Below are 25,091 nucleotides of genomic sequence, written 5' to 3' on the forward strand. Positions count from 1 at the left end.
AACACACTATAATCTTTTCGCAAAAATAACTAAATATATATTTTTTTCAAAAGAAAATTAATATATTATAAATATTCAGTATTATTTATTATTATTTATACAATTTTTTTATAATTCGTACAAAAAAATATCCATTCAAATAATTTTACAAAACAAAAACATCATTTATTTTTGCACTACTTATCTTTTTTTTCCTTATTTATAAAATATCATAGTTCCATAAAAAGAGTAGTACGAGAATTTGTTTTTTACACGTAAATTTTTTAATATTAGCATTATATTAGTTTGTAGTAAAAATGATAAAAATACACTTATTAGTATTGTGTAATATAAAAATAATAAATTTTATGTAATATATTGGTAAGTTATAAAATTATTTATTAATTAAGCGATAGAAATTAAAATTTTTAATTCAACTCCTATGCAGAATAATTATGAACTTATTTATTTTAATTATATTAATAATACAATTAACTTATGTAAATTAATATAAAGACTTTTTACCGTATTCAACACTTATGTTGAATTTTTTTTTCAGCATATAATCCTTGACGTGTATTATCGTTATATGCCATTACTAAATTAAAATATACTCCATCCGTCCCACTTTTATCCTGTCCACGTCGTCAATTCTTTCTGTCTCACATTTCATGTCATTTTTCTTCTTTGGAAAATAATTACATTTTTTAATCTCATTTTAAATTTTTTAATTTAATTTTTTTTTATTTTAATCAAACTAATTACTTATCTTAATCTTAATATATAATAATTTATATTATAAATTAATTATTTTCACTAATACATTTTTAATTATTTAATAATTATATTTATCTTAAATTTTTGTGTTTATAGTAACTAGAACATCTAATGTGGGACTTGAAAGAGTAATATTTTTATTTTTGGATTGACAGAAATAGAAAAAAGTATTTAATATTTATTTTTAATTTCAAATATCAGGTGTATTTGTGTTTTTGAATGAAATATGTTTTTTTTTTATAGTTAAATGTAAAATAATACTTTGACATATGAGTGAGCCGCCACCCCCTAAAAATTCCAACTCACAAATTAAATACATACATAAAAACAATAACAAACAGTTCCTCCGTAGCTATCTATATATATATAACTGCCATACATACATACATACATACACATATATATACAAAATTCGTATATATACATAAACATAATACATATGGCAGCAGTCGTCCAGGAAGAGTTCTTCAAGGCCACCGCCGGCCACCGGGCCTGCTTCGCCGGCGGCTGCGCCACCATCTTCATCGCCATAGCCAGATCCATTCTCTTCATCAAAACTCCCCAGGATCTCCTCCGCTCCACTCTGGCGGCGCTCCTCGGCTACCTCGCGGCGGATCTCGTCTCCGGAATCTACCACTGGTCCGTCGACAACTACGGCACCGCCGAAACCCCATTTTTAGGGTTCCAAATCGAGCTTTTTCGTGTCCACCACAAGCAGCCATGGGCGGTCACAAAATACGACACGGCACGGGCGGTTCACATCGTCGCGGCCGCCGTCGCCGTCCTGCTTCTGCCGCCGGCGTTGGCGGCGCGTGATCCGGCGGCGCTGGGGTTCCTGGCCGCGTTCGGAGGGTTCGTCATGTTCTCCCTGCAGATCCACGCCTGGGCCCACACGGCGAAGAAGAATATTCCGGCGGGCGTCAGGGCGCTGCAGGACGCCGGAATTATTTTGCGGCCGTCGTGGCACGCGGCGCACCACCGGCCGCCGTTCAACAACACGTACTGCAGCGTGAGTGGCTGGTGCGACCCTGTTTTGGATAAGCTTAAGGTTTTTGAGACCATGGAGGTTGTGCTGTTCCACGTCGCCGGAGTTCGGCCGCAGTGCTGGAGCGAAAACAAACTCCGGCGGGATTCCGGCGATTCGACGATTGATGAAGTTGAGGAATGAATTATCAATATAATGGTATCTATATATAATATAATATAATATAATACATATATATGACATTTAGCGCTGATTTTACTTATGAAGTACCGATATATATATGTTGAATAAATATTTCAGCATATTTGTATTTGTATTTGTATTTAATAATCAATATATGAATACATATTCTACAATAGATTGATTTATTCAACAATATCGTCACTACATTTATATATGAAGTTTAAAATTTAGCAAACAACACAGTATTAGTATTAGCAACACATCATTTATATTAATATAATATAATTATTTATATTAATATAATATAAATACAACACATGATATAGTTTCACACCATATATACAACAATTAATTTTAACATATACCGGACTCTTATACAACGGTAATTATGAACAAACCGACATATATTTTTATTACATACAAATATCTTTTCTAAATTTTACGTGTGCCACGGTGCTAACCCTTTCCATTTTACTATATTAAAATAACATTTATAAATCAACAAGAAATATTATTGTACTGATCGAATGTATATATACATGTGTGTCAGTACATATTTGAATTCGATTTTTTTGGATATTTTTTTAAAAATATTTTTGTTCAATTTCAATTTCACATTCATATATTTCAATTTTGGTTTCTAGGCAAATTGGAAATCAGTTCGAATTCAGTATTCATCGATTTGACTGAATTCAAATGGACCACAATTAAATTGAATTTAATTAGTAAAAAATATATATCAAATTTAATTGTATAATTTAGGATGATTAATATTTAAAAAATATTATAGAATATGGGTGTGTTTGTTTGGGGATTTAGATTTTGAGTTGAGATTTGAATAGTAAAAATTTTGAATTTGAATAGTTATATGATGTGATATAAATATGTGTTATGTGATATTTTGAATGTAAAATTTATTTTTTAGTATAATATAAAAAATGAAAAATAGGTGTTTGATTTGATGCTTTTGAAAAAAAAAAAAGGATAAATAGTGTATTTGGGAAAAAATCCCCCAACAAACGCACCCGGGTAAAACTAAACAATAGTATATAATTCAAATATAGGTATATAATATTAAAAATTAATTGAATTCGAAATTGGATAATTCCAAATTAAAAAAAAAAAAGTAAAATAATTTTTGATTTAATTTCAAAATTTGTAAATTCAGAATATTTGAATCCCGTACAAATTACCAAACTACTGAATTCAATTTTTCGATTTAAATTCAAATTCGGTCTCGATAATTCAAAGTTATATAATTTTGGACACCCCTAAAAAACTTATACCCAAATTATCCATACAGATAACAATTTTAGATTTATGACATTATTAATTAAATCATGTTGATTAGACCAGGAAGGTATGTAATTAATGTTAGGGATGTCAAATGGGACGGGTTAGTCCCGGACCCGCTCTTAATGGGGCGGGTTCGGGTCTAAATAATATGTTTTTTGGCGGATTGTGGATTTGAAAATTTAAACTCGTCCGGGTTCGGGGCGGGTTAGAGGTTTTACTAAAAATCGTTCCAATCCGGACCCGGACCGGAACCCGAATATTTTAAAAATTATTATAACTAATATATATGTATATTATATAATAAAAATATATTATTTATTTATTTAAATAATTTTAAATATAAAATTCAATTTGTCGCCAACCCCAAGTAATTTTTTAAAATTATTATACCTAATATATGTATATTTATATAGTAAAAATATATTGTTTATTTATTTAAATATATTTTAAATATAAAACTCAGTTAGTTGTCTGCCCCAATCCTAAATCCCTAATTTTTTTTTCTTTTTCCGCTTCTTCAACCGCGACTGCTGCATCTTCCATCTTCATCTACTTGTCTTCCGCCGACCACCACCGCCCACCAGTGCCAATATAATAATATGTATATGTATACATATATTTAATTAGGTACTAGTGGATCGACCGTTGCATCAAAAAGTTATCCTCCTACAATGCTAGATGAAGATGAAGACTTTGATGTTGAAGAATGTTAGAATTGACTATTTGATGTTTTAACTTCTTATATTTGAATTGTGTTTATGTACTTTTATCTTATTTTGTATGGATCAATATTTGATTATTTTTATATTTTTTTAGTGCTTTTAATGCTATTTGTTTTAGTATTCGATTGTTAAAAAAATATTTATTATTATATATTTTTTTAAAAAACGGATTTTCCGGGTTGGTCCTGGGGCCGGGTGGAAGCGGGGTGGGTCTCAGGGCCTAATATTTTCTAGCGGGGAGGGTCTCCAAAGCCTGCAGAACCCGTCTCGAACCCGCCCGGTTGACATCCCTAATTAATGTAGATGTAAATTTAATGGTTATATATTTGAAACTCATTAATAAATGGAGTAAGGGATCCTATCCAACTATATTACCTAACTTATTATTATTATTATTATTATTATTATTATTATCCCATAATTAGGTATTTATTTGTTTATTGCAAGTAGTTTTAAACATATTAGTATTATATTGGAATGTAGTAGGAATAAAATAAAAATGACTAAAATAACCTTATTAGTATGGTGTGATATAAAAGTAATGATATTTGTATAATATATTGTAAGTGGTAAGAGTATTTGTAATGTTAGGTAGATAGTACAGTTATTAAAAAAGAAAATAGATACTTTGTTATGAGACGGACTGAAATAAAAAAAAATGAATACTTTATTATGAGACGAAGGAAGCATTATTAGTATTAACGTAAGAACCATAATCTTATAGTTTGTAAATTAAGCTTGTTAAAATAAGTCATATTAAATAAACTATTTGTGATACACAGAACTTGTAAACATAAAAAGAAAAATTAAATTTATGATCTCAATGTTATAAGTTCACTTTACACTACAAAGTAGAACATTTTTTTTCTTTGTTTATCGACCCAGGCATGCATCCCTCTATGTACCACTACAATGTATGGTTAAAGTTTATGTTTTTATTTTATGTTTAAATATAGGTTAATATATACTCCCTCCGTTCCAATACAACAGTCTTGTTTACCATTTTTGTCCGTCCTAAAATAATAGTTTTATTTCCATAAATAATCATTATCACTGTAAAACTACTCCTATTTTTTCATTTTTATTACACAGTTGTCACTATTTTTTACACTAATACACTCACAAGGACAAAAAAATCTTTTATCCATACTTTTACTCAATACTAATATAATATCAATATTCCTTAAATTTCGTGTGCAATCCAATTAAGAGTATATTTATGGGATGAATGAGTAATATATAATAAAATATAAAAAATTTATAATAAAAAAATTGAAAAATGAATTTACAAAAGAATGGTGCCTATACAATATGGATTATGTATTATTGAGGATTCAAAATTTTATATCAAATATCTATTTAGGGTGTGTTTGTTTGGGTGCTTGCATTTTGAGTTGAGATTATAATAGTAAAAGTTTTGAATTGTAATAATTGTATGATGTGGTATAAATAAGTATCGATGTGATGTTTTAAATATAAAATTAATTTTTAGTATAAAATAAAAAATAAAAAATATATGTTTGATTTGATATTTCTCAGAATTATTTTTATTTTTTTTAATGAATAGTAGAATATTTGGAAAATCCCCAAACAAATTATTTAAAGCATCAAAGCAATTTTATTTTCAAACCCAACTTCAAACCTACATTCAAAAATACTTTAAGCGTTGGAATAATCTGGCGAAACTATATCGTAATTTATTATTCAATTAATTGAACCACCCTTTATTATAATTTTATTTATTTGTTTAAAGATTGATATATCAAGCTACTTATTAGGTGTGATCGTCTTATAATTATTATTATTATTATTATTATTAACCATTCACATACACATAACCACACATGCAGACGTGTAGATATATACATATATATATATATGTTATAAAATTCATAGCTCATCTAAACTAAGGGTTATTATTATTATTATTTTATTATTATTATTATTCGAATTTGTTATTGTTTATTATTTCATAATATTAGGACAAACTCCCACGGTCTGAACTAAAAGTATATATAATACTCCATCCGTCCCACATATCGTGTCTGCTACACTGTAGATACGGTATTTTAAGAGGGATGTAATTAATAGATAATTAAGAATGTATTAGTGAAAATAATTATCCTATAATATAAATTATTATAAATTAAAATTAAGATAACTAATTAGTTTAATTAAAATTAAAAAAATAAATTAAAAATTTTAAAATGAGATTAAAGTGTGTAATTATTTTCAAAAAAAAAGAAAGTGACATAGAATGTGAGACGGACAGAAATGACAACGTGAACATGTGAGACGGAGGGAGTACCAAAAAAAAATAAGAATGTCAAAATTATTTTACAAATATATATTAACCAATAAAATTTTATTATTATTTTCTTAATCTAAAATAAAAACTCAAAATCAGCGTGGTCGGAGGGAGTATATTTTATTCTCAATAAAATTGAACTTACTAATTTTTATGCCGCAAAATTATATACTAATAGCATATGTAATAAACTAATTTTAAGTATTAATTCCTTTTAATTTTAGTAAATTTGTAGCAATAATATTAACGAACATCTCTTCTCGTGGCAATCTACTAGCTAGCCTGTCCTCGTAGATCAGATTTCACTATTACCTATAGATACAAGTGGCTAGGCTAGGGTTAGTATTCTTTCGGAATTATGACAAAATTATAGCTAGGAATAAACATATCTTCGGACATAATTAAAAGAGTTTCACATTTAAAATAGGATAGAATTGTAGGAGTAAAGATATCTAATGGCAATACATAAGGTTTTTTTTTTTTAATTTTTAATTTTTTATTTTATCACATGTTTTTATTATTCATATTCTTTTTTTTTTAAAAAAAAATATATATCATATCAAACAATTATTCTTTTATATATTATGTTACAAATTTATTTACATTAAAAAAACATCACATCAACCTCTGTTTACATCAAGTCAAACAACTATTTAAATTCTATTTTTTATTATTCAAATATCCAAACCCTATAACCCACAAACAAACACATTATTTTCAAGAATATGATAGAATTACAGAAATATTTAAATTTAATAAGATATGTTGAAAAATGGTTCGAGCAAATCTTTTTTGAACACCAAGAAATGACTAACTCCCTGAGTATATATGCACAACGATGTTATGACATCAGTATCAGATCTATAATAACTACATGATTCGACAACCAAACACTTGTGCAATTCATTTTCTTTCCTTTAGCATACATTGCAATCACTGCGATCGGATGATTTAAAGATTTTTCAACAAATAAGTGGATGTCTATCCTCTTCTAATAAACCAAAATTTGAAATAATTCAATCGTCATTTATATAATTTAACTTGTTTTTTCAGTCTTTAAATGACATCAATAAAGCATTCGTATAATTATTGTGCTGAATTTTGAAATTTATCACCGTACTAATTGCATATTATCTCATTGGGATTTAATGCGACCTTTAAAAAAAAAATCATTTTATTTTCTTTTATTTATGATACATTCTCTTTATACTTGCTAAAAATATTTTAACATATGTTGTTACCGTGAGGTCATTAGTTCAAACCTCTGACGCCTCCAGGTCATCTGCCACACATGGTTCGCCTAGTGTGATTTGCTCGACAGGATATTAGGATCGATCGGGATTTAATTTATCCAGTGCGCACTTTTGGATACTGTTTTTTTTATTGTAAAGAAAATTGCAGTATTTGCCATAGGGATGTAGCATCAATAAAATGTTGGTGTCTCAATCTAAATAAAAGCACTCAAAAACTAATTTGTATAAAACTGAAGAAAATAATAATCCAAAATAGGAATGCAAATATACACATTCTAAATAATTCGTACTGATCGAAACAAAAGAAATGAATCATATTATTATTAATTGTTTCTGTAAATCAATAAAAATTCTTGCTAATTCTAAAAATGCAATATATAAATAAATGTGTAATTATGTACATTAATATTATTACGATAGTAAATTACAAGTGTTATCTTGAATCCAGCCAGGCTGGGGGGAGGTCCAGGACCTCGGCCTGACCCCAAACCTGAAGAAGATGATCATCTCCACAATCTCCAGAAATCTCGAATTGTCCAATACTTCGTTCCAAACGCCACTCACTATGCAGTAATTGTTGTTGTACGGCTCCCGGTGGTGCGCCGCGTGCTGCGACGGCGACACCAGCACTCCGGCGTTCTGCAGCGCCGCCACCGCCGGCGGCAGCCGGCTGCGCGTGGTGTGGGCCCAGGCGTGGAACTGCTGGCTGAACATGATGCAGCCGGAAAACACCGCCACGAACCCTAACCAGACCGGCTCGTCCGTCGCCAGGTTAATGGGGACGACGGCGAACGTCACCGCCTTCCCCAGCGCGTGGAGGTTATTCGCGAACTGGCGGCGCGTGATCGTCCACGGCCATTTGTGGTGTCCCTGGAAAGCGTCGATTTGCGCGCCGAACACAGGCGTGTTGGCTGAGCCGTAGTTGTCGATTCCCCAGTGGTAGATGCCGGAGCCGAGGTCGGCTAGGACGTAGCCGGCGGCTCCGGCCATGATCGGCTCGAGCCAAATGTGGGACGCCGCTGCTCCCGCGGCGGACCTAGCCAGAGAGAGGATCACGGCGGCGCAGCCGCTGGTGAGCCAGGCGCGGTGGGCCCATGTCGATTTCATGTCGGTCGGGTTGGCTATCGCCGGCGGGCGGGTGGCCGACGCCGCTTTGAGAAGCGGCGGCGGCGCGGCGGCGGAGCAACAGACGCGGCGGGGAGCGAAAACGGCGGCGCGGCTGTGGAGGGTGAAAAGAGAAGGTCTTTGAGGCAATGAAACAGTCGCCGCCATAGCCACTCTAGCAAAAATGGTTGCTTTGTGGTGATGGAGTTATTACAAACAAAATGTCGTATTAATTAAATCGAAAATAAATTAAATTGGTGGCTCCAATTGAGGATGAAATAATAATAATAATAATAAAAAGAAATTTCTGGGAATGGAAAAGAAAGGTATATATTGTATTGTAGTATTATATGGTGTGTGTGAAATATAGATAGGAGTGTAATCACTTGCTCCACGTAGATACATCCTTTGCTGCAATAATAATAATAATAATAATAATAATAATGTAATAAGTCAAGGATGACCTAGTCGTATGTAACATATGACTTAAGGTTCAAATACTAACTTTTAGATCACCTATCACATATAATTTTTCCGTAGTTTCACGTTATGAAAAAAATAATAATGTTTATAACTATATTGTTTTAAATAAAAAAATAAAAGTATAAAATACTTTAATAAAAAAAAAAAATATGATGAATAATTATAGATAACCTAAAATATAAAATAAGTGTTCATGCCTATAACTAAATCTTATTTGTGAAAATAATAAACTAAACTTTATGGGTATGTTTTTATTTTAATCTTTTTTATTATATGATATTACATGATTTTTGTAAAAATATATCGTTTTTTTTCATAAAAAAAAGTTTATATATTATTAAAACAAAATAAACTAAAATTTAAAAAGAAACTAATATTATGTACATATTTAATTTTTATAACTCAAACTTGAACTAGCTGAACCAACCCAAATCACACTGCATAATTGGAACTTGAATATGTGGAATAAATCAAGCCCACTAGTCCATTAAAATCTTTCAACCATTTTTTTTTTTTTTTTTTTTAAATTATGAAGTAACGAGTTCAAACTCTTATGTATTTTGGTCTAACTTTGTTGTTGAGATATTTAATTTATTGTTTAAATTATATTTGATTGATGTAAATTATAATTTAGCTATACCCATTAAATTAGGTATTTTACTATTTTGTTACATCCATAAGATTGATTGGTTTGTTTTGAATCTATTAAATTTATATTAAACCTAAATCACTTATTTCATTATCAATAATATCCAAATTCTGAAAATACTTTACAAAATAAAACATAGTAGAGAAACAACGTTTTAGATAAAATAATAATAATAATAATAATATAATTATTTTTTAAGTAAGCATATTTTGATAGGATATTCTTCTACTTCTTTTTTCCTTTTTTTTTTGTTAAAATAAATAAATAAATAAAAATACAATTGTGCCAAAATAAAAAATAAATAAATAACAACGTCAAACAGAATCCACATTTTTTTTGTAATCTTGTTATTGCCACATCATCTGTTCCATAGTTGCAAGAAAACCCCTCCAGAAAGTATTTAAAAAAAAAAAAAAAATGTAACCAGAAAATCAAAATCCCTAAAAACCCTACCCAACTCAACAATCAATCCAATCGAATCCTCCATTAAAGCCAATGATCATCAGCAGTTGAGCTTTTATCATCTCCAATCAAACAACCTGCAGCATATGCATATCAGACTCCATTCTTGTCCTCTTCAAGTTATCCACACAAGACAAGAAACAAAGCCATATCTGTTTACGCCTACACGCCTCTCAGCGGAGTAATTTGTACACACGCCAATCTACGAAGAATTCTATCGATCCATGGCTTGTTCGTGGAAGATTGCCAGAGTCCACAGTCTATTACTGCTATCAATTGCAGGATTCATCATCCTTAATTGCGTCTATACCGAGAAATCGAAATCCTTGAAATCGCCGTTTCGCCCCGTTGACGTATTGCCTCTGCTGCCGAGGCAAGTCTCGTGGCCTGCTCTGACTAAGCTCAACGAAGCACAGAATCTCCTGCCTAAGTTCGTCGGTGCCGCCGCTGCTACGAACAATTCGATTCTGCAGTGGAGTGGATCCTGCTTCTACAATAACACCGCCTGGCTGGTCCTTCACAACAACAGTGGAACCGAATTCGGTGGCGGTACTCTCCACATTAAGGTCTACAGATTTAGCTTCGAGAATTTATTGTTACTGTTAGTCGATTTGCAATTTGAGGAATTTTTTTAAGCCTAGGGTTCTTATAGCTGTGATTGATTTCTCATAGTAGTTAGTAAAGAAGTCAGAAGCATATATTCATAGTTTAGCCATTTGGAAAAGTAGAATTTTATCATAATGGATGAGGTGATCTGAATGGATTTAATCTATGCTGTTAGTGTTGATTGCCTTGTTAACTATCTTATATGAATTTCCATATCCAGGTTAGCAATGCTCATAGTTGGACATGTATGGATCTTTACATCTTCTCGACTCCATATCGAGTTACATGGGACTATTACTTTCTGTCTCGGGAGCATACACTTGAGTTCGAATCATGGGAAACACAAGCTGAATTGGAATATGTGAGTTGGCTTTATCTAAACTTTTGTGTTATGACATTATATTGTATCCTTTGTTTTTCTGATTTGATGAAATTCCTATGGAAATTAGGTTAAAAATCGAGGGGTCTCGATCTTTCTTCTGCCAGCAGGGATGTTAGGAACACTTCGTGCTCTCTGGGAAGTGTTTCCTCTGTTCTCCAATAGTGAATGGGGTGAGAACTCTAATCTAAAGTTTCTTGAAAAGCACATGGATACTTCCTTTGAAGTTCGGCCTGAACCGTGGGTTACCAACATCACTGTTGATGATATCCACTCTGGAGATTTTCTTGTTTTGTCCAAAATCCGGGGTAGATGGGGTGCTTTCGAGACCCTGGAAAAATGGGTTACAGGGTCTTATGCTGGCCACACCGCGGTCTGCTTGAGGGATTCGGAAGGAAAACTATGGGTTGCAGAATCGGGACATGAAGTAGATGTAAGTCTTTGACTTATCCCATGGTATTTTGGCTTTTTGGATTTCATTTGAAGCTCTGAACTCATGCGATCCTTCGAAGGATTCAGTTTCAACTTTATGAAGCCACTATGAACTTAGCAACAAATAAAATCAAAGTTGCTGTAAATGATTTTGTTTTCAGCAATCTTTTATATCGATTAAAATTGGTTCCATTTTGGGGTAACATATGCACCTTGTTGAATTTGCACTTCTGTAGGGAGAAGATATCATTGCAATCATGCCATGGGAGGAATGGTGGGAATTCGAGCTGACTAAGGATGATGCAAATCCTCAAATAGCTCTTCTTCCTTTGCATCCAGACCAACGGGCCAGTTTCAACGAGACTGCTGCCTGGGAATATGCTAAAAGCATGTCGGGAAAACCTTACGGTTATCATAACCTGATATTTAGCTGGATAGACACAGTTAATGACAATTTTCCAGAACCCTTGGATGCTCACATGGTAACTCAACTCTGATGTCGATTATAGGCTATTGACATCTGCTTAAAATTTATTGCTTTTTTCATTTCTTGCCTGTTCTGATATATGGGATATCGGCAGGTGGCTTCTGTTATGACTGTTTGGACTCAGATGATGCCTGCGTATGCCGGCAACTTGTGGAATGAAGCGCTGAACAAACGACTAGGAACTCAGGTATGATTGCTATTAGACTTATTATAGATTTTGGATGAAATTTAAGCTTGTACAAGGGTAATTTCGAGTTATCTAAGGGGTTTTCTACAAGTTTCAATTGAACAATCTTTGAACAAAAACTTGTCCACTTTTGCACTTGTGCCTGCAGAACTTAACTCTTCCTGAAATTCTTGTGGAAGTCGAGAGGCGGGGATCATCGTTTGGCGAGTTATTAGCAAAACCCGAACAAGACAATTGGGTTTATGAGGATGGGATGTCGGCGTCATGTGTTGCCTATGTCTTCGAGCTGTACAAGGCAGCAGGATTGTTCGGAAAATTATCCAGCAAAATTCAAGTCACTGAGTTCACAGTGAGTGTGACCTAACATCTTCTAACTAATACACTTAAAGCATTTTTACTAGTGCATGTTCTTAACTCATCTTCGACGCTTTCAGATAAAAGACGCCTACTCCGTAAAGTTCTTTGAGAACGACCCTCGCCGTTTGCCCAAATGGTGCGACGAAGGGGACACGGAACAACGACCCTTCTGCCAAATCCGAGGGAAGTATAGAATGGAATTACCAGGTTACAACACTGTCGAACCGTATGCCCACATGAACGAGAAGTGCGAATCCTTGCCGACAGAATATTACAGAACTCCAGGCTGCTAATGTTAGGCAGTTCCCTCGAAATTCATTCATATTATATACTAATTTCTAGCATTTAGAACTTTTATCTTCACTACACCAGTATGTTTGGACAGATTAGCACATATTTTTGGAAATATTGGGCGTAATCCCGGGTCGACTGTACAGCTATACCGTAGACGAGGTTTTGATAATATTGTATGGTTAGAAATAGAATGCTTCAGCTTATCTAACTTAACGAACTAAAGTCGAACTACGTTTTCATCTCCCTTTATTCAACTAACAAACAAACTTTGAGTTCAAATCTATATTGTCAATCATCGAAAGCACCACAAAAAAAAAAAATAGTGAACCAACCAAAGCCATTAATCTTTATTTAAAATCATCTAAGGATAGTATCGTTAAATATTGTCAATCATCGAAAGCACAACAAAATATTTACATTATACGTACTGAAATAACAGAGGGGAAGAAACCATTAACGCCGCTATTCAGCAGCCTTCAGGGCAACATGGTTCCCGCCGGATGCGATTTTGTAAATATAAAAAAGGGTCATCACAGCACTGCAGATAATAGGGCACTTGTAAGAATCATTTTCATGTATTTTAACTGAAGCAAATCAAAGAGACTTGTGATGTGTAAGTTTCACAAAGAAACGACGATAAAATAGATAGATGGATACTAATAATTTCTTGGGGCAAACCACAGATTTGTCACCAATATCTTGAAAATCTAGGAATGTGTGTGGCAACCATGAATCATGAATTTAAACGTTACAGTCATACAAGTTCGAAGGCCTATCAATGTAAATCTACGAATTTATTTACCCACGGCATCAAGTTTCATACTTTCATCTACAAACCATGAAAATGTCGTAATAATGAATAAGCACACACTCAATGCACTTAAGATAATGACCATAGTATAATCTCTAGACTACAAACTGTTAAAATCTTACTACATTGGATCATGTAGATTTAGATAACAGAAGAAATGAAGGCATCATCCAACACCAAAGCATAGCGATAACTTTAGAAGAAAGCCACGAATATTATACACTGACCTTCGAAATATAAAACCGATTACTTGTATCTATATTTCTCAGTTATGGCAGACAGTCACACAAGCAATGGAATCATTGATATTGTAACACTTAGGATCAAGGCAGAAAGCTCGATTGGACAAAGATTAAATGGCATAGCCCATAAAAATTTTCAGTTCACCTGATTCCAGCAACGATTCCAGCTGGCATTATCTTCCGAGTTTGAAAGTATCTATTTCCCATGATCCATGTTAAAATAGCAGCAATAACTGTTAGAGCAGAACTTTAGTAAGCCGAGCACAGATCGATCATTTTGTATGCTAAGCAGGAATCAAATTTCTAACAGAATGAATACTGGATTCAATTTCATATCATAAATGACATCAATTTGAAATTTCTGCAACCCACAGGCACAGTGAGGTCTTAGTGTTGAATTTCCCTAGTGATGTTTACACCATTCAGTAAAATATTCATATATATATATATATATAAGCTCTTTAAGGCTACGCCATGGCTGAAAACAGAGCTTGGATTTTAGGCAATGGAAAGAGCTATAACAACTATTGAGATGTTCTTCAACCAACAAGCCTCGAATCACTGAAATCCTTCTTTGAATATAAAACAGTTTTAAAAAATGGTGCGAAACAATAAAATCAACCTAACCTTCTGCTTCAATTACGATCGTACCCAAACATCCAATCCGTCGGTTACAGATCAAAATCCAAATAGTGACAGCATAAAATTGGGGAAATATCTCGATTGAACTAACAAATTCACAGTTCTATATGCATCGAATTGGTTTAGGGTATCGATACGAGAAGAAAGCGTGGATTATAAGATAATTCGGCGTCAAACATACCAGTTTGAAGGATCAACGCGATGTAAGAGTTGGTTTGCTTGTTGTAAGCTTGGAGGCTGAGATAAGCAGCGAGGAGGAGGAGCAATCCGGTGGCGAGGCCGCCGATGAGCGACGGTGTGCTGCGTTTCCTGGCGTATCCGATGAGGCCGCCGCAGACGAGAAGTATCCCGTAGGGGAAGGTTAAGTAGTAATCGTTCATTTGGAGAAACGTATCTGAAACTCAATCTGTATGTGGAAAGGGAAGGGAAGGGAAGGAGATAACAGATGAGGTGAGAAGTGAAGTGATGAAATGACCTGTGCTGAGGGTTTTTGGTGTCTCGATTTTGACTTCTGACCAGGTCGGCGGCGTTGACCATTGTCTTTTGCTGTTTTTCCTTTCATTTTTATGGTTAAATCGGCTTGATCAAGCATTTCGAAAATGTTATCATCAAGACGATGCATTTAAAAGTTAGAACCCACTTTTAAATTTCTTTCGTAACCCTTTTTAATTTAGGGACAATATAATTCAAATCAATATAATATTTTATAGTCTTTTCAATCGAACAATTTTCATGTCTTCGTGTGAAAAAAATCCTATAAAAATATAAGCAATATATGCTCTGTTTAAGTCCTTTTTTAAAAGAGTTAAAATTCATTCTCAAGTTTCATATGTCTCATTGCTTACAACATATGCCAAAATTACAATTAATTGTTATGTAATATTTGCTATATTTGCTGAATCTATGGCTCATTAAGAAAATCTTCTTCTAATTCCACTGGCAAAATAGTCTTCCAAATTCGATAGGGTCCACCTTTTGGCCCTATATATTTGTATTTGTTGTTGGAATATATAAAATGTAATGTCTTCGATGATATCTATCCTAAATCTCTTTATAAGCCTTGTAGAATTTGATCAAAACAAATTGAAAATAATGGAGAAAGCGGATTACATATGTCCCGTAATGGATGATCCAGATACCACAAAAATAAAAACTATAGAGCACATGCAAGTAATGGATGACCTGGTGATATGGGGTTGGACGTATGACCGTGAGATCATGTGTTTAAACCCCTGACGCCTCGAGTCACCTGCCGCACATAGTTCGCCTAGTATAACTTATCTGTCGAACCTAGTTTGCAGGGTATTAGGTTCAACCGAAATTTGTTGAATGCGCACTTTCGGATAGCAACTCATGTTCTCATGTAATATAAAAAAAAAAACTGATATAGCACGAGTTGACTTTGTAATCGAAGTCTAACACAAACGCACAGTTGTGTTTGAATCTAATAAAAGAATACGGTCATAGTCGTTGCCCTGCTCATTGAGCAAACACGGGCGTGGCGTGTTCATTAATTGAACACACACACAGGTGTTGTCGCATAAGGGATGCCAACTCCTAAGCCCAGAGACAATTAAAAATGTAGAAAATTTCATCCTGAGACACAAAATATATGTATATATATATATATCTTAAAGTTAAATTCAGACCAACATACATATTATAATTACTGATTTCGGAAGAATAGCCATACCTCAAACAAACAAAAATTGCTCTGAACCAAATAAACACTTAACTATGAATGCATTGAACTCAAGAGTTTAAGTGCCAGCTCTTCTTGCTCCCGCAGGGTGATCTTATCCTTCATTTTGATCTTATCTCTGCCATCGTCTTCATTGTCACTGTCAAAATAGACCTTTTGCTTTTTATTGGAATTACCAGTGTTCGCCTCATTATCCATGTCGGACTGATCCTCTTCGCTTAATCCACTCTCCTCCTTATCCTCATCTCTGCTTCTCTTTCGCTTCATCTTTTCCTTTCGACGTTTCTCTTTGAGCCTCTCTTTGGCCAAGGCCTTATCCTCCTTGTCAGCCACTTTCATCGCCTCCCTCAGCTCAGCGTACCTTTGACTTACTGCAAGATGGGAAGAACATAACACATTTAAACCTTAAAATCATGGCATTATGTTAACAGTATGAACCTTAAATCCAAGCATGTCTATTGGTCGAATACAGACTAGAAGGAAATTGAGTTAGTAGCCATTAGATAGTAAATAAAATGTAAAGTGTAGCGCAATAGTAAATAAAATGTAAAGTGTAGCGCAAGAAATGTGCATTATATTCGACACACAGAAACCTACCTTTGTCCTTGTCTAGCTTAACAGAATCAGCATCCATCTTAGTGTCGGCAAGTTTTGCTAGCGGGGGTAAGGTATTGCCCTCCTCATCAAATACGACTCTTGTTCCCACGGGTCTATGAACATTAATCTTCAATTTCTTTTTCTTTAAAACCCTCGTAACAGGCCTAAACATAATACAAGGAAAACAAACCACGTAAGCTTAGTGAAGATCAACAAATTGATTTAGACAATGGCCAGAAACAAAGCTTCAATCATCATTCATAAATGGAACAGAAGAGATATTCGAGGGATTAACCAATATTTCCTCCACCCACCCACCATTAAATAATCTATTATTAACACAGAGTGGAGATCTATCTTGTTTCAGCACATCTTTTTATGCATACTATCGGAATTTCAAAATACCCAAATAAGAGACATAAAACAGAACAAGGAACCATTCTCACTTACATAGAATCTTTAGTGTTAGTCACATTTTCTTCCCCGACAAGCAGAGGTTCCCTTTCTGCTAGAAAACCCTCCTCCAGCTTTGAGTCATCTTCCTTGGAACTGCCGGGAACCATACTTCCTTGTTGAGGATTAGAGGGACTTTCCACAGCACTAATAGGAACAATGACCATTTGTTCAGACACTTTCTTGTCCTTTGTTTTTTGTTTCAAAAATCGGACCTTGGGTGTCATGGGTAGGCCTAATGATGCAGAATATTCATCAATTGGAAGTTGTGAAACATCAAAAACTTCCTTGTCGCGTTGTTTATGGACAGATCTCAAATATGTGATGAAGGCTCTCTGAGCCAGTTGCTGCAAATTGGGGTACTTGGCTAATAAAGCCGCCATCAGTCCAGAAACTGGTTGCAATAACTTTGCTTTTACCTGTAACAAATATACATATATGTGTTAACATTACTTTAAAGAAAAAAATAGAAGCACAAAGCATGGCTACACAAACCAAAAAAACAGAAATAAAAAAACAACAGATATGTCATGATCAACCTTCACACACTCAATAGGGATCTTCTTTTCTTTTAATTTGTCGATCATCTTTGTCTCTGAGGGTGTGACAAATAGAACAGAGTTCCCACCAGAGCAATACCGTGCAGTGCGCCCCACTCGGTGAATGTAGGAAGCAACATCATCTGGGCAATCTGCCTGTAACGTGCAAAATAAAACGATTATATTACTCACTGTTCCCTCCTTTATAAACAGACATCAAATTGTGAATGTGATAAAGAGTCGTGTAGAAGATAACCTGGACAACCCAATCAACTGCCTGATTGAAATCAAGGCCCCTAGCTGCAACATCAGTACAGAACAGAACGGAATGCTGCTCACAAAATTGGGAATATATTCCAGTGCGCTTGTCCTGCTTCATCCTTCCATGCAGACACTTCAGAGGGATCCCAGGTCGGAGCTTCTTGAATGCCTCAAAAACAAATTTCACCTGAAGTGCAGCAACAGCCACCAGTAAGAAAAGTCAAATCGAAAATGAATTAAATTGAAAAGAAAGACCTGCTAATAATTTATCATTAATTCATGGCTCAAATATCAAAGTTCATATATTAAAGTATATTAGATTATCTCATTGGTTGTAAAGCTATAGCATTCATGTATTTCCATGATTTTAGGTCTATTTTCGGACAAAATCTGCTGGAGATCACTGATTTTATCAAGTTGACAAAGTCAAATTTGTTTTGAATAAATATGAACAGCTTAGAGCTAAGCTAACAAATCAATGACATGGAAAAATTGTGACAGACATTGAGCACAGCCATAGAAACAAATAAATAAAGAAATAAATAAAAATCTCCCCTAGCAATTAGCAACAAAAACAATTAATCTTCGATGAGCTTTCTGAAACTGGTATTCAATGAGCTAATGGGGTTTTATATAATATAGTGATAGGTCTTAACAGAATCATTACCTGTTTGCAGCTTGAGAGGAAGACAAGTATCCTCGATTTAAGATGTGTCTTTATAAAACTCCACAACATGTCCAATTTTTGGTCGAGAGGAACAACAATAGCTGTCTGCTTTAAACGACTGGGAGTAGCAGTTTCAGATTCTTCATCCACACTAATGTACTCGGGATCTTTCAAGCTAAGTCTAGCAAGATCTTGAACAGACTTAGTTTGGGTTGCTGAAAATAGGAAGGTTTGTCTATATTTGGGTAACTGAGATATTATTGCATTCACTTGTTTCTTAAATCCCTCGTCAAGAATACGATCTGCCTCATCAAGAACCAAGACCTGTTTGCTGGCCAGAAAATTTAAAACCAAAGTCAGCCATCATTGGCAGCCTCACAATCTATGCAAAGAAACAAATCTCAGATGCCAAAAATTCCTTAAAGCACAAATCATAAAGGATGACAGACACGTAGGAGAAGAAAGTATGTCGAAGTAAGACCTGTAGCTGTGGACAATCAAAATTTGGGGTTTCATCCATGTGGTGAAGAAGACGGCCCGGAGTGCAAACCAATATATTCAAATTATTTACACGCTCCTTCTCTGTATCGACATCTTTGCGACCACCAATCAACAGTCCCGCGCTAAAACCATGGTATCGCCCAACAGATTTCAATACATCAAAAAGCTGACCACCTAATTCCCTTGTAGGAGAAATAATGATGCATCCAACCCCATCCTCCGAACCCCATCTAGCACGGAATAGCTTTTCTAAGACCTGAACAACAAATGGTGAACATTCATTGAAGCATGATAATTATACAAATGGGTAGCTAGCAGCAAATGATCAGGTTCTTTGTTGACAACGTCAAACAAGAACAAAAAATCACAAGTGAAGCAGAATTCTACACACATGAATGCTTGGAACTCATTAGGGTGTGTTCATTTATGGGATTTTCCCAATATTTTACTGTTCACCAAAATTTTTCCTTTAAAAACATCAAATCGAACTATACTAAAAATCAATTTTACTTTCAATTCATCGCATCTTTAACGGCAATCAAACAAAAATCCTAAGAACCAATGCGAAGGCTGTTTGTTAACTCACAGGGACAATAAAAGCCAGCGTCTTGCCAGACCCAGTCTTCGCTGCACCGAGGATATCTCGACCGCAGAGCGAATGCGGGAGCGAAGCCCTCTGAATATCAGTCATCTTAGAATAGCCGGCGGCTGCTAAACCATCCTTCGTTTTCTTTGACAGCGGCAATTGGATGAATTTAACGGCACTGGAGTACGGAGAAAATGACCCATCGGAAAGTTTACCGATTCGGGAGTTTTTCGGCGGCGGAGGCAGAGATAGGGGGTTGGAACCCGCGTCCGGTTTGCCCGAAGCGATCCAGGATTCAAGTAACTCGATTTCTTCAACCTCCGAATGGCGTTTCCGGAGATTGAATTTCCTTGACTTAGGTCGTTTCATTATTGAATGGACCCGTCGAATTCCGGCACAAGATGGTCGTGATGGCTGAGGATTAGGGTTTTAGAGCAAGAACCCTCTTCCAGTCTACCCACGTACAAAACACAAACAACGGAGTATTGCCCTTGTCTTGATGGATCAAAATAATATTAATAATATTTACAATATATATAAAATATAAGTAATTATATACATATAAATATATAATATATTAATTTTAAAAATACATATATACATGTAAAAAAAAAACCATCTATAGTTATCCATATAACCATTGACGTTTAAAGAAATAAAATTAATATATAATTAAAAAAGTAAAATAAAATTAGTATATAATTTAATGGCGAACCCTCACCTCTGGACACCCACAACTCTATATACTTACATATATATATATATATTGTTATGTAATTATACAGCTATTATTTATTTTTTAAAAAACATTTTGTCCTTCAAAAAACTGGTTTGATAAAAAAATATATTCAAATATAAAACAAAATTCTAATAAAAGAAGTAAGCACAACTTGGTGAATGGAAAAAATATAACACATTTTTAACCAATTCGAAATTGAATACTTTGGACTTGCTCTTAAACTTGTTTGAGGAGATTAGTAGAAATATAAGGGCCGGCCACAAAGAAAATCCAGAAGCAAGTTCAAAACGAGAAGATACATAAGAATCCGGTGGTGAAGCTCATAGTATTTCCTACAAAAACCATAAAATTGCCAGTTCAATTATATTATTATCAGCATGGTAAGAGGCTAAACATCCCTCATCCATCACCCAGTCGACGACGACGGGCAAAAATGCGGGAAGGAAGTCAGGGGGGCAGCTCGAACACCTGAACGATGATGATCGCGCAATATCAGTTTTCAGTCGACCTGTTAAGGCTTGCCGTCATGGGACACTCCATTCTTTTGATCGAATTCCATCTTAGAAGATTCAGGGAACCCGACTCCACTTGCAAATGATGGCTGCTCGGAGAATTGAACCTGCGCATCTTTCATGTTTTCTTGCACAGCCTGCAACACGGCAACACCAAACTTTAGAAAGGCAAGAAATTACGACGATCCAGATGGATTGAAACAATTTAGTGGTTCAATCATCACCTGTAAAAGCTCGGTCATCCGGCCAGTTCCATAGCTGAACAAAGGTTTCATAACCATGCCAGAATCTTCAGGTGAAGATTTCGCAGTGTCCGCCTTTGCATCCTCAGTTTTACTATCTGACATTTGTGAGGAGCCGGGAGTAGAATCTATGTCGGCTGGTGTCATGAGCTTCGATCTTTCTTCTGAGGTGGCGTCATTCATCGAAACATCTTCTTTCTCAGTTTCTGCAGCAACTTCGTGGTTGGAATGGCCTTGGGCCGACGCAAAAATCTGGCCGGCTGGAATGGATTGATCCGGCGGTAACATGGATAGCGGCTCGACCATATGGACATCTTCGTCTCCGGGGTCGGAACTCAGGGATTCACTTGGAATATTATTAGCAGGCTGATGTACGGCGGGGGTCAAGTTGCCGTTCGCGATCCTTCGAGGTGTGTATTTACGCTTTGAAGGCGTCGTTGCAGGAGTTTGTTCGCCGAGCTTCTGGCCATGGGACTGCCCCTGGTTTACGGGAGGGAGGGGGATGTCCTGTCTTCTGATCATTGGAAGGTGCGGAGCAATATCATTTTCGGGAGTAATGGGAACACAACCTCCTGGTTTAAAAACCATGCCCCTCAGCCTTGTATTCGAGTCGCCAATTCTAACACTGAGTAAATAACCAGCATCAAATGTGCCATCGATAACGCCGGTCACTATTTGACCAATTGCGGACTCGGATCCAGCAGATCTTTCGGGTGGCGGAGGATTGTTTTGCTTTGCAGCAGAACCATGAAATAGATTGGCAGCTTCAGCGTGCTTAAGGCTTGGATCTTTAGGTGGACGACCACGTCTCCTCTTTGCTGGCACGATTGAAAGATTCTCGGAGTTCTCCCCTTGATTAACTGAATCCATACTAAGAATTGCAGTCAAGAGTCTTCACTTGCGTGCCCTGTGTTATGTAACACTGCACATAAAAGATGAAAAAGACTTCACAGATGTGTAATAGTCACTCAATTGCTACAGGTTGCTAATCATAAAAACAAACAGAAGAACGACGGATCTAATCATCTGGGGCACCATATATATATAAAAGTATCTTCAGATTATTTGATACTAGTTAACAACTCATCAGGTTGAGAAGACTATATTATAAACAGGGGCATTATGATTAACAAATATCAACTTTCGCTTGCAAAGTATGGACAACCAGCTTTCTAGGGACAAAATTTCAGCCAAAATCTGGTTCAATTACAAGTTAGTACAAATATTAACGGCATAGCAGCGGAGAAAGATAAGCTTTAGGTTCTGAAAACAAGTGCAGACAATACATCCTTCAAAAGATGAATGCAAACAAACAGAAATCTCATTTTGATTGACATCCAGCAAATTGACACACACACAACCCATGTAAATAGTGAATGAGCAAGAGCCTTAAAATGCTGAGAGTAAAATATTTTAACACCAAAATTTAAGATAAGAGCGATGCAGCAATTATGACGTTCGTAATGTTAAGTAAAAGCGAAGGACACCACTCTGCAATATATATCGAGAACATATAACTCTCCTATTCACATATCGAAAAAAAAATAAAATTGTACAGCAGATCCGATCATAAATAATAAAATTGTACAGCAGAATTTGCACGACCACCCAAATACAAGCAAACTTTTATCCTACATGAATGTAAAACTCATACAATTTTGACAAGAGCCAATAAACAATACAAAAGAAACAAGGACACATATTTACCTTAAGAGGACTACGGATGACTTAATGGAAGATATCATGAAATTTAAATCAAGACATAAATCATATGCAATCCATGTGAATTGATGTTACCTTTCAATGCTAAACAACATTAGAGCAACCATCAAAGCTTGATTGAAATTTATGATGATGATGTTCAATATAGACTACCTGATGCAAGTCGTTTGAGCCGCTCTAGATCTCATCGCCCTCGCATAACTCACTTCATGTGTGTAATTTATGCCATTCTAGATAGTATAGCCTTCTAAATATTATCGCCCTCACATAACCTACTAATGTAAGTAATTTAAACCATTCCAGATATTACCGCCCTCACATAACCTACTAATGTAAGTAATTTAAACCGTTCTAGATATCATCGCCCTTACATAACCGACTTGTGTCAGTAATTTAAACCGCTCTAGATATTGTCGTCCTCACATAACCTACTCGTGTTAGTAATTTAAACCGCTTTAGATATTATCGCCCTCACATAACCTACTAATATAAGTATATTAGACCGTTCTAGATATTATCGCCCTCACATAACCTACTCGTGTTAGTAATTTAAACCGCTCTAGATATTATCGCCCTCACATAAACTACTAATACAAGTATATTAAACCTTTCTAGATATTATCGTCCTCACATAACCGACTCATGTCAGAAATTTAAACCTTCTAGATATTATCGCCCTTGTATCGTTCTAGATATTATCGCCCTTGAGACATTCTAGATATTATCGCTTCCTAGATATTATCGCCCATAATTAACTTCACACGTTAGTCATTTAAGCCTTCGTAGATATTATATCCTTCACATAACCCGTTTCACATCCTTAATTTAAGTTACTCTAGATATTGTCGCCTTCGCATTATCCACTTCATACCAATAATAAGTTGTTCTAAACTTTATTACTTTCCAGTTCTAGCTATTATTGCATTCACATAACCCACTTCATATCAATAATTTAAGTCATTCTAAATATTCTCACTTTCTAGATATTATCGCATTATAGCGCACTTAATGTCAGTAATTTAAGTCGTTCCAAATATTATCACTTTCTAGATACTATTGCATTCACACAATGCACTTCGTGTTCGCAATTTAAGCCATTCTAGATATTATCTCTTTATAGATATCATTGCCATCGCATAACCCACTTCATCTCAATAATTTAAGTTATTCTATATTAATCGCTTTCTAAATAATCTTGCCCTCATGTATTGTGTTCTAGATGTTATTGCTTTCTAGATAGTCCCGCACTCAAATTGTTATAGATATTATTGCTTTTGCATAACCCACTTCACATTAGTAATTTAAGTCATTCTAGATATTATCGTCCTTTCATAGTCCACTACATGTTAGTAATATAAGTCATTCTAGATATTATTGCCCTTACATAACCCACTTCATGTGAATAATTTAAGTCATTCTATATATTATCATCACACTCACATAAATAACTTCATGTTAGTAATTTACGTCATTCTAAATACCATCATTTCTAAATATTATCATTTATCACCCTTGTATCGTTCTAGATATTATTGCCCTCGAGTCATTCCAAATATTATTGACCTCACATAATCCACTTCATGTTAGCCATTCTATATATTATCACTTCCTAGATATTATTACCCTTGCATGACCCACTTTACATCAGTAATTTAAGTCACTCTAGATATTATCGCATGCGCATAACCCAGTTGACATCAATAATTTAAGTTGTTATAAATATTATAACTTTCTAGATGTTATTGCGTTCCCACTTCAGGTCAGTAATTGAAGCACATTTTCTACTTGAGTTATGTAGTTAGCATTCTACTATCGGTAAGATTAGTTTTGTTATTCAACATGGGTTAGGATTTGTTTTGCTTTATTATGATTTATAATTAGTCTTGGCACCAATAAAAATAAGCCGTGGAGTATTACAATTAGAGTTGTGTT

At 34.8% G+C, this 25,091-nt stretch overlaps 6 protein-coding genes across 7 annotated transcripts; 2 read left to right on the forward strand and 4 right to left on the reverse strand.

The window, feature by feature from the left end:
- The first annotated feature begins 1,195 nt into the window (after positions 1 to 1,195).
- On the forward strand, positions 1,196 to 1,924 carry LOC127247386 (fatty acid desaturase 4, chloroplastic-like). The gene has a single exon (XM_051269214.1). The coding sequence runs from the start codon at positions 1,196 to 1,198 to the stop codon at positions 1,922 to 1,924; it is 729 nt and encodes a 242-aa protein (XP_051125171.1).
- A 5,876-nt stretch (positions 1,925 to 7,800) lies between these two features.
- On the reverse strand, positions 7,801 to 8,879 carry LOC127247833 (fatty acid desaturase 4, chloroplastic-like). Its single transcript, XM_051269869.1, has one exon. The coding sequence runs from the start codon at positions 8,773 to 8,775 to the stop codon at positions 7,915 to 7,917; it is 861 nt and encodes a 286-aa protein (XP_051125826.1). The 5' UTR covers positions 8,776 to 8,879; the 3' UTR covers positions 7,801 to 7,914.
- Positions 8,880 to 10,145: 1,266 nt separating this feature from the next.
- On the forward strand, positions 10,146 to 13,151 carry LOC127247317 (uncharacterized). Its single transcript, XM_051269132.1, has 7 exons — positions 10,146 to 10,767; positions 11,028 to 11,168; positions 11,257 to 11,619; positions 11,855 to 12,100; positions 12,200 to 12,292; positions 12,441 to 12,641; positions 12,727 to 13,151. Exons 1-7 carry the CDS (start codon positions 10,426 to 10,428, stop codon positions 12,940 to 12,942), a joined length of 1,602 nt encoding a protein of 533 aa, XP_051125089.1. The 5' UTR covers positions 10,146 to 10,425; the 3' UTR covers positions 12,943 to 13,151.
- Positions 13,152 to 13,266: 115 nt separating this feature from the next.
- LOC127247318 (protein FATTY ACID EXPORT 5-like) lies at positions 13,267 to 15,109 on the reverse strand. The gene is made up of 3 exons (XM_051269133.1): positions 14,820 to 15,109; positions 14,142 to 14,229; positions 13,267 to 13,481 (listed from the first exon to the last, which is right to left on the reverse strand). The coding sequence occupies exons 1-3, from the start codon at positions 15,016 to 15,018 to the stop codon at positions 13,406 to 13,408; spliced, it is 363 nt and encodes a 120-aa protein (XP_051125090.1). The 5' UTR covers positions 15,019 to 15,109; the 3' UTR covers positions 13,267 to 13,405.
- Positions 15,110 to 16,028: 919 nt separating this feature from the next.
- LOC127247316 (DEAD-box ATP-dependent RNA helicase 32) lies at positions 16,029 to 20,447 on the reverse strand. Of its 2 annotated transcripts, XM_051269131.1 has the most exons (9): positions 19,945 to 20,447; positions 19,339 to 19,614; positions 18,858 to 19,181; positions 18,186 to 18,377; positions 17,930 to 18,085; positions 17,388 to 17,809; positions 16,938 to 17,101; positions 16,332 to 16,711; positions 16,029 to 16,234 (listed from the first exon to the last, which is right to left on the reverse strand). In XM_051269131.1, exons 1-8 carry the CDS (start codon positions 20,311 to 20,313, stop codon positions 16,374 to 16,376), a joined length of 2,241 nt encoding a protein of 746 aa, XP_051125088.1. In that variant the 5' UTR covers positions 20,314 to 20,447; the 3' UTR covers positions 16,029 to 16,234; positions 16,332 to 16,373. The 2 variants fall into 2 exon arrangements, with proteins under 2 accessions (XP_051125088.1, XP_051125087.1); XM_051269130.1 differs by lacking the exon at positions 16,029 to 16,234 and having other exon boundaries at positions 16,236 to 16,711.
- Positions 20,448 to 20,964: 517 nt separating this feature from the next.
- Positions 20,965 to 23,451, reverse strand: LOC127247599 (protein METABOLIC NETWORK MODULATOR 1-like). Its single transcript, XM_051269522.1, has 3 exons — positions 23,313 to 23,451; positions 21,420 to 22,359; positions 20,965 to 21,332 (listed from the first exon to the last, which is right to left on the reverse strand). The coding sequence occupies exons 2-3, from the start codon at positions 22,305 to 22,307 to the stop codon at positions 21,195 to 21,197; spliced, it is 1,026 nt and encodes a 341-aa protein (XP_051125479.1). The 5' UTR covers positions 22,308 to 22,359; positions 23,313 to 23,451; the 3' UTR covers positions 20,965 to 21,194.
- Between the last annotated feature and the right edge of the window lie 1,640 nt (positions 23,452 to 25,091).

Source organism: Andrographis paniculata, unplaced genomic scaffold (assembly GCF_009805555.1).
Source record: "Andrographis paniculata isolate CXL003 unplaced genomic scaffold, ASM980555v1 Contig32END, whole genome shotgun sequence".
In the NCBI taxonomy this organism is placed as follows: domain Eukaryota; kingdom Viridiplantae; phylum Streptophyta; class Magnoliopsida; order Lamiales; family Acanthaceae; genus Andrographis; species Andrographis paniculata.

Coding starts and splice junctions, on each gene's coding strand:
- LOC127247386 (XM_051269214.1), top strand. CDS start 1,196: ATGGCAGCAGTCGTCCAGGAAGAGTTCTTCAAGGCCACCGCCGGCCAC.
- LOC127247833 (XM_051269869.1), bottom strand. CDS start 8,775: ATGGCGGCGACTGTTTCATTGCCTCAAAGACCTTCTCTTTTCACCCTC.
- LOC127247317 (XM_051269132.1), top strand. CDS start 10,426: ATGGCTTGTTCGTGGAAGATTGCCAGAGTCCACAGTCTATTACTGCTA. Junction 12,101..12,199: donor AACCCTTGGATGCTCACATG/GTAACTCAACTC, acceptor GGATATCGGCAG/GTGGCTTCTGTTATGACTGT. Junction 12,642..12,726: donor TTCAAGTCACTGAGTTCACA/GTGAGTGTGACC, acceptor CGACGCTTTCAG/ATAAAAGACGCCTACTCCGT.
- LOC127247318 (XM_051269133.1), bottom strand. CDS start 15,018: ATGAACGATTACTACTTAACCTTCCCCTACGGGATACTTCTCGTCTGC. Junction 14,230..14,819: donor CGCGTTGATCCTTCAAACTG/GTATGTTTGACG, acceptor CTGCTCTAACAG/TTATTGCTGCTATTTTAACA. Junction 13,482..14,141: donor GGAATCGTTGCTGGAATCAG/GTGAACTGAAAA, acceptor TATTATCTGCAG/TGCTGTGATGACCCTTTTTT.
- LOC127247316 (XM_051269131.1), bottom strand. CDS start 20,313: ATGAAACGACCTAAGTCAAGGAAATTCAATCTCCGGAAACGCCATTCG. Junction 18,086..18,185: donor CAGTTGATTGGGTTGTCCAG/GTTATCTTCTAC, acceptor TGCACGTTACAG/GCAGATTGCCCAGATGATGT. Junction 17,810..17,929: donor TCCCTATTGAGTGTGTGAAG/GTTGATCATGAC, acceptor TATTTGTTACAG/GTAAAAGCAAAGTTATTGCA.
- LOC127247599 (XM_051269522.1), bottom strand. CDS start 22,307: ATGGATTCAGTTAATCAAGGGGAGAACTCCGAGAATCTTTCAATCGTG. Junction 21,333..21,419: donor GGATGACCGAGCTTTTACAG/GTGATGATTGAA, acceptor GCCGTGTTGCAG/GCTGTGCAAGAAAACATGAA.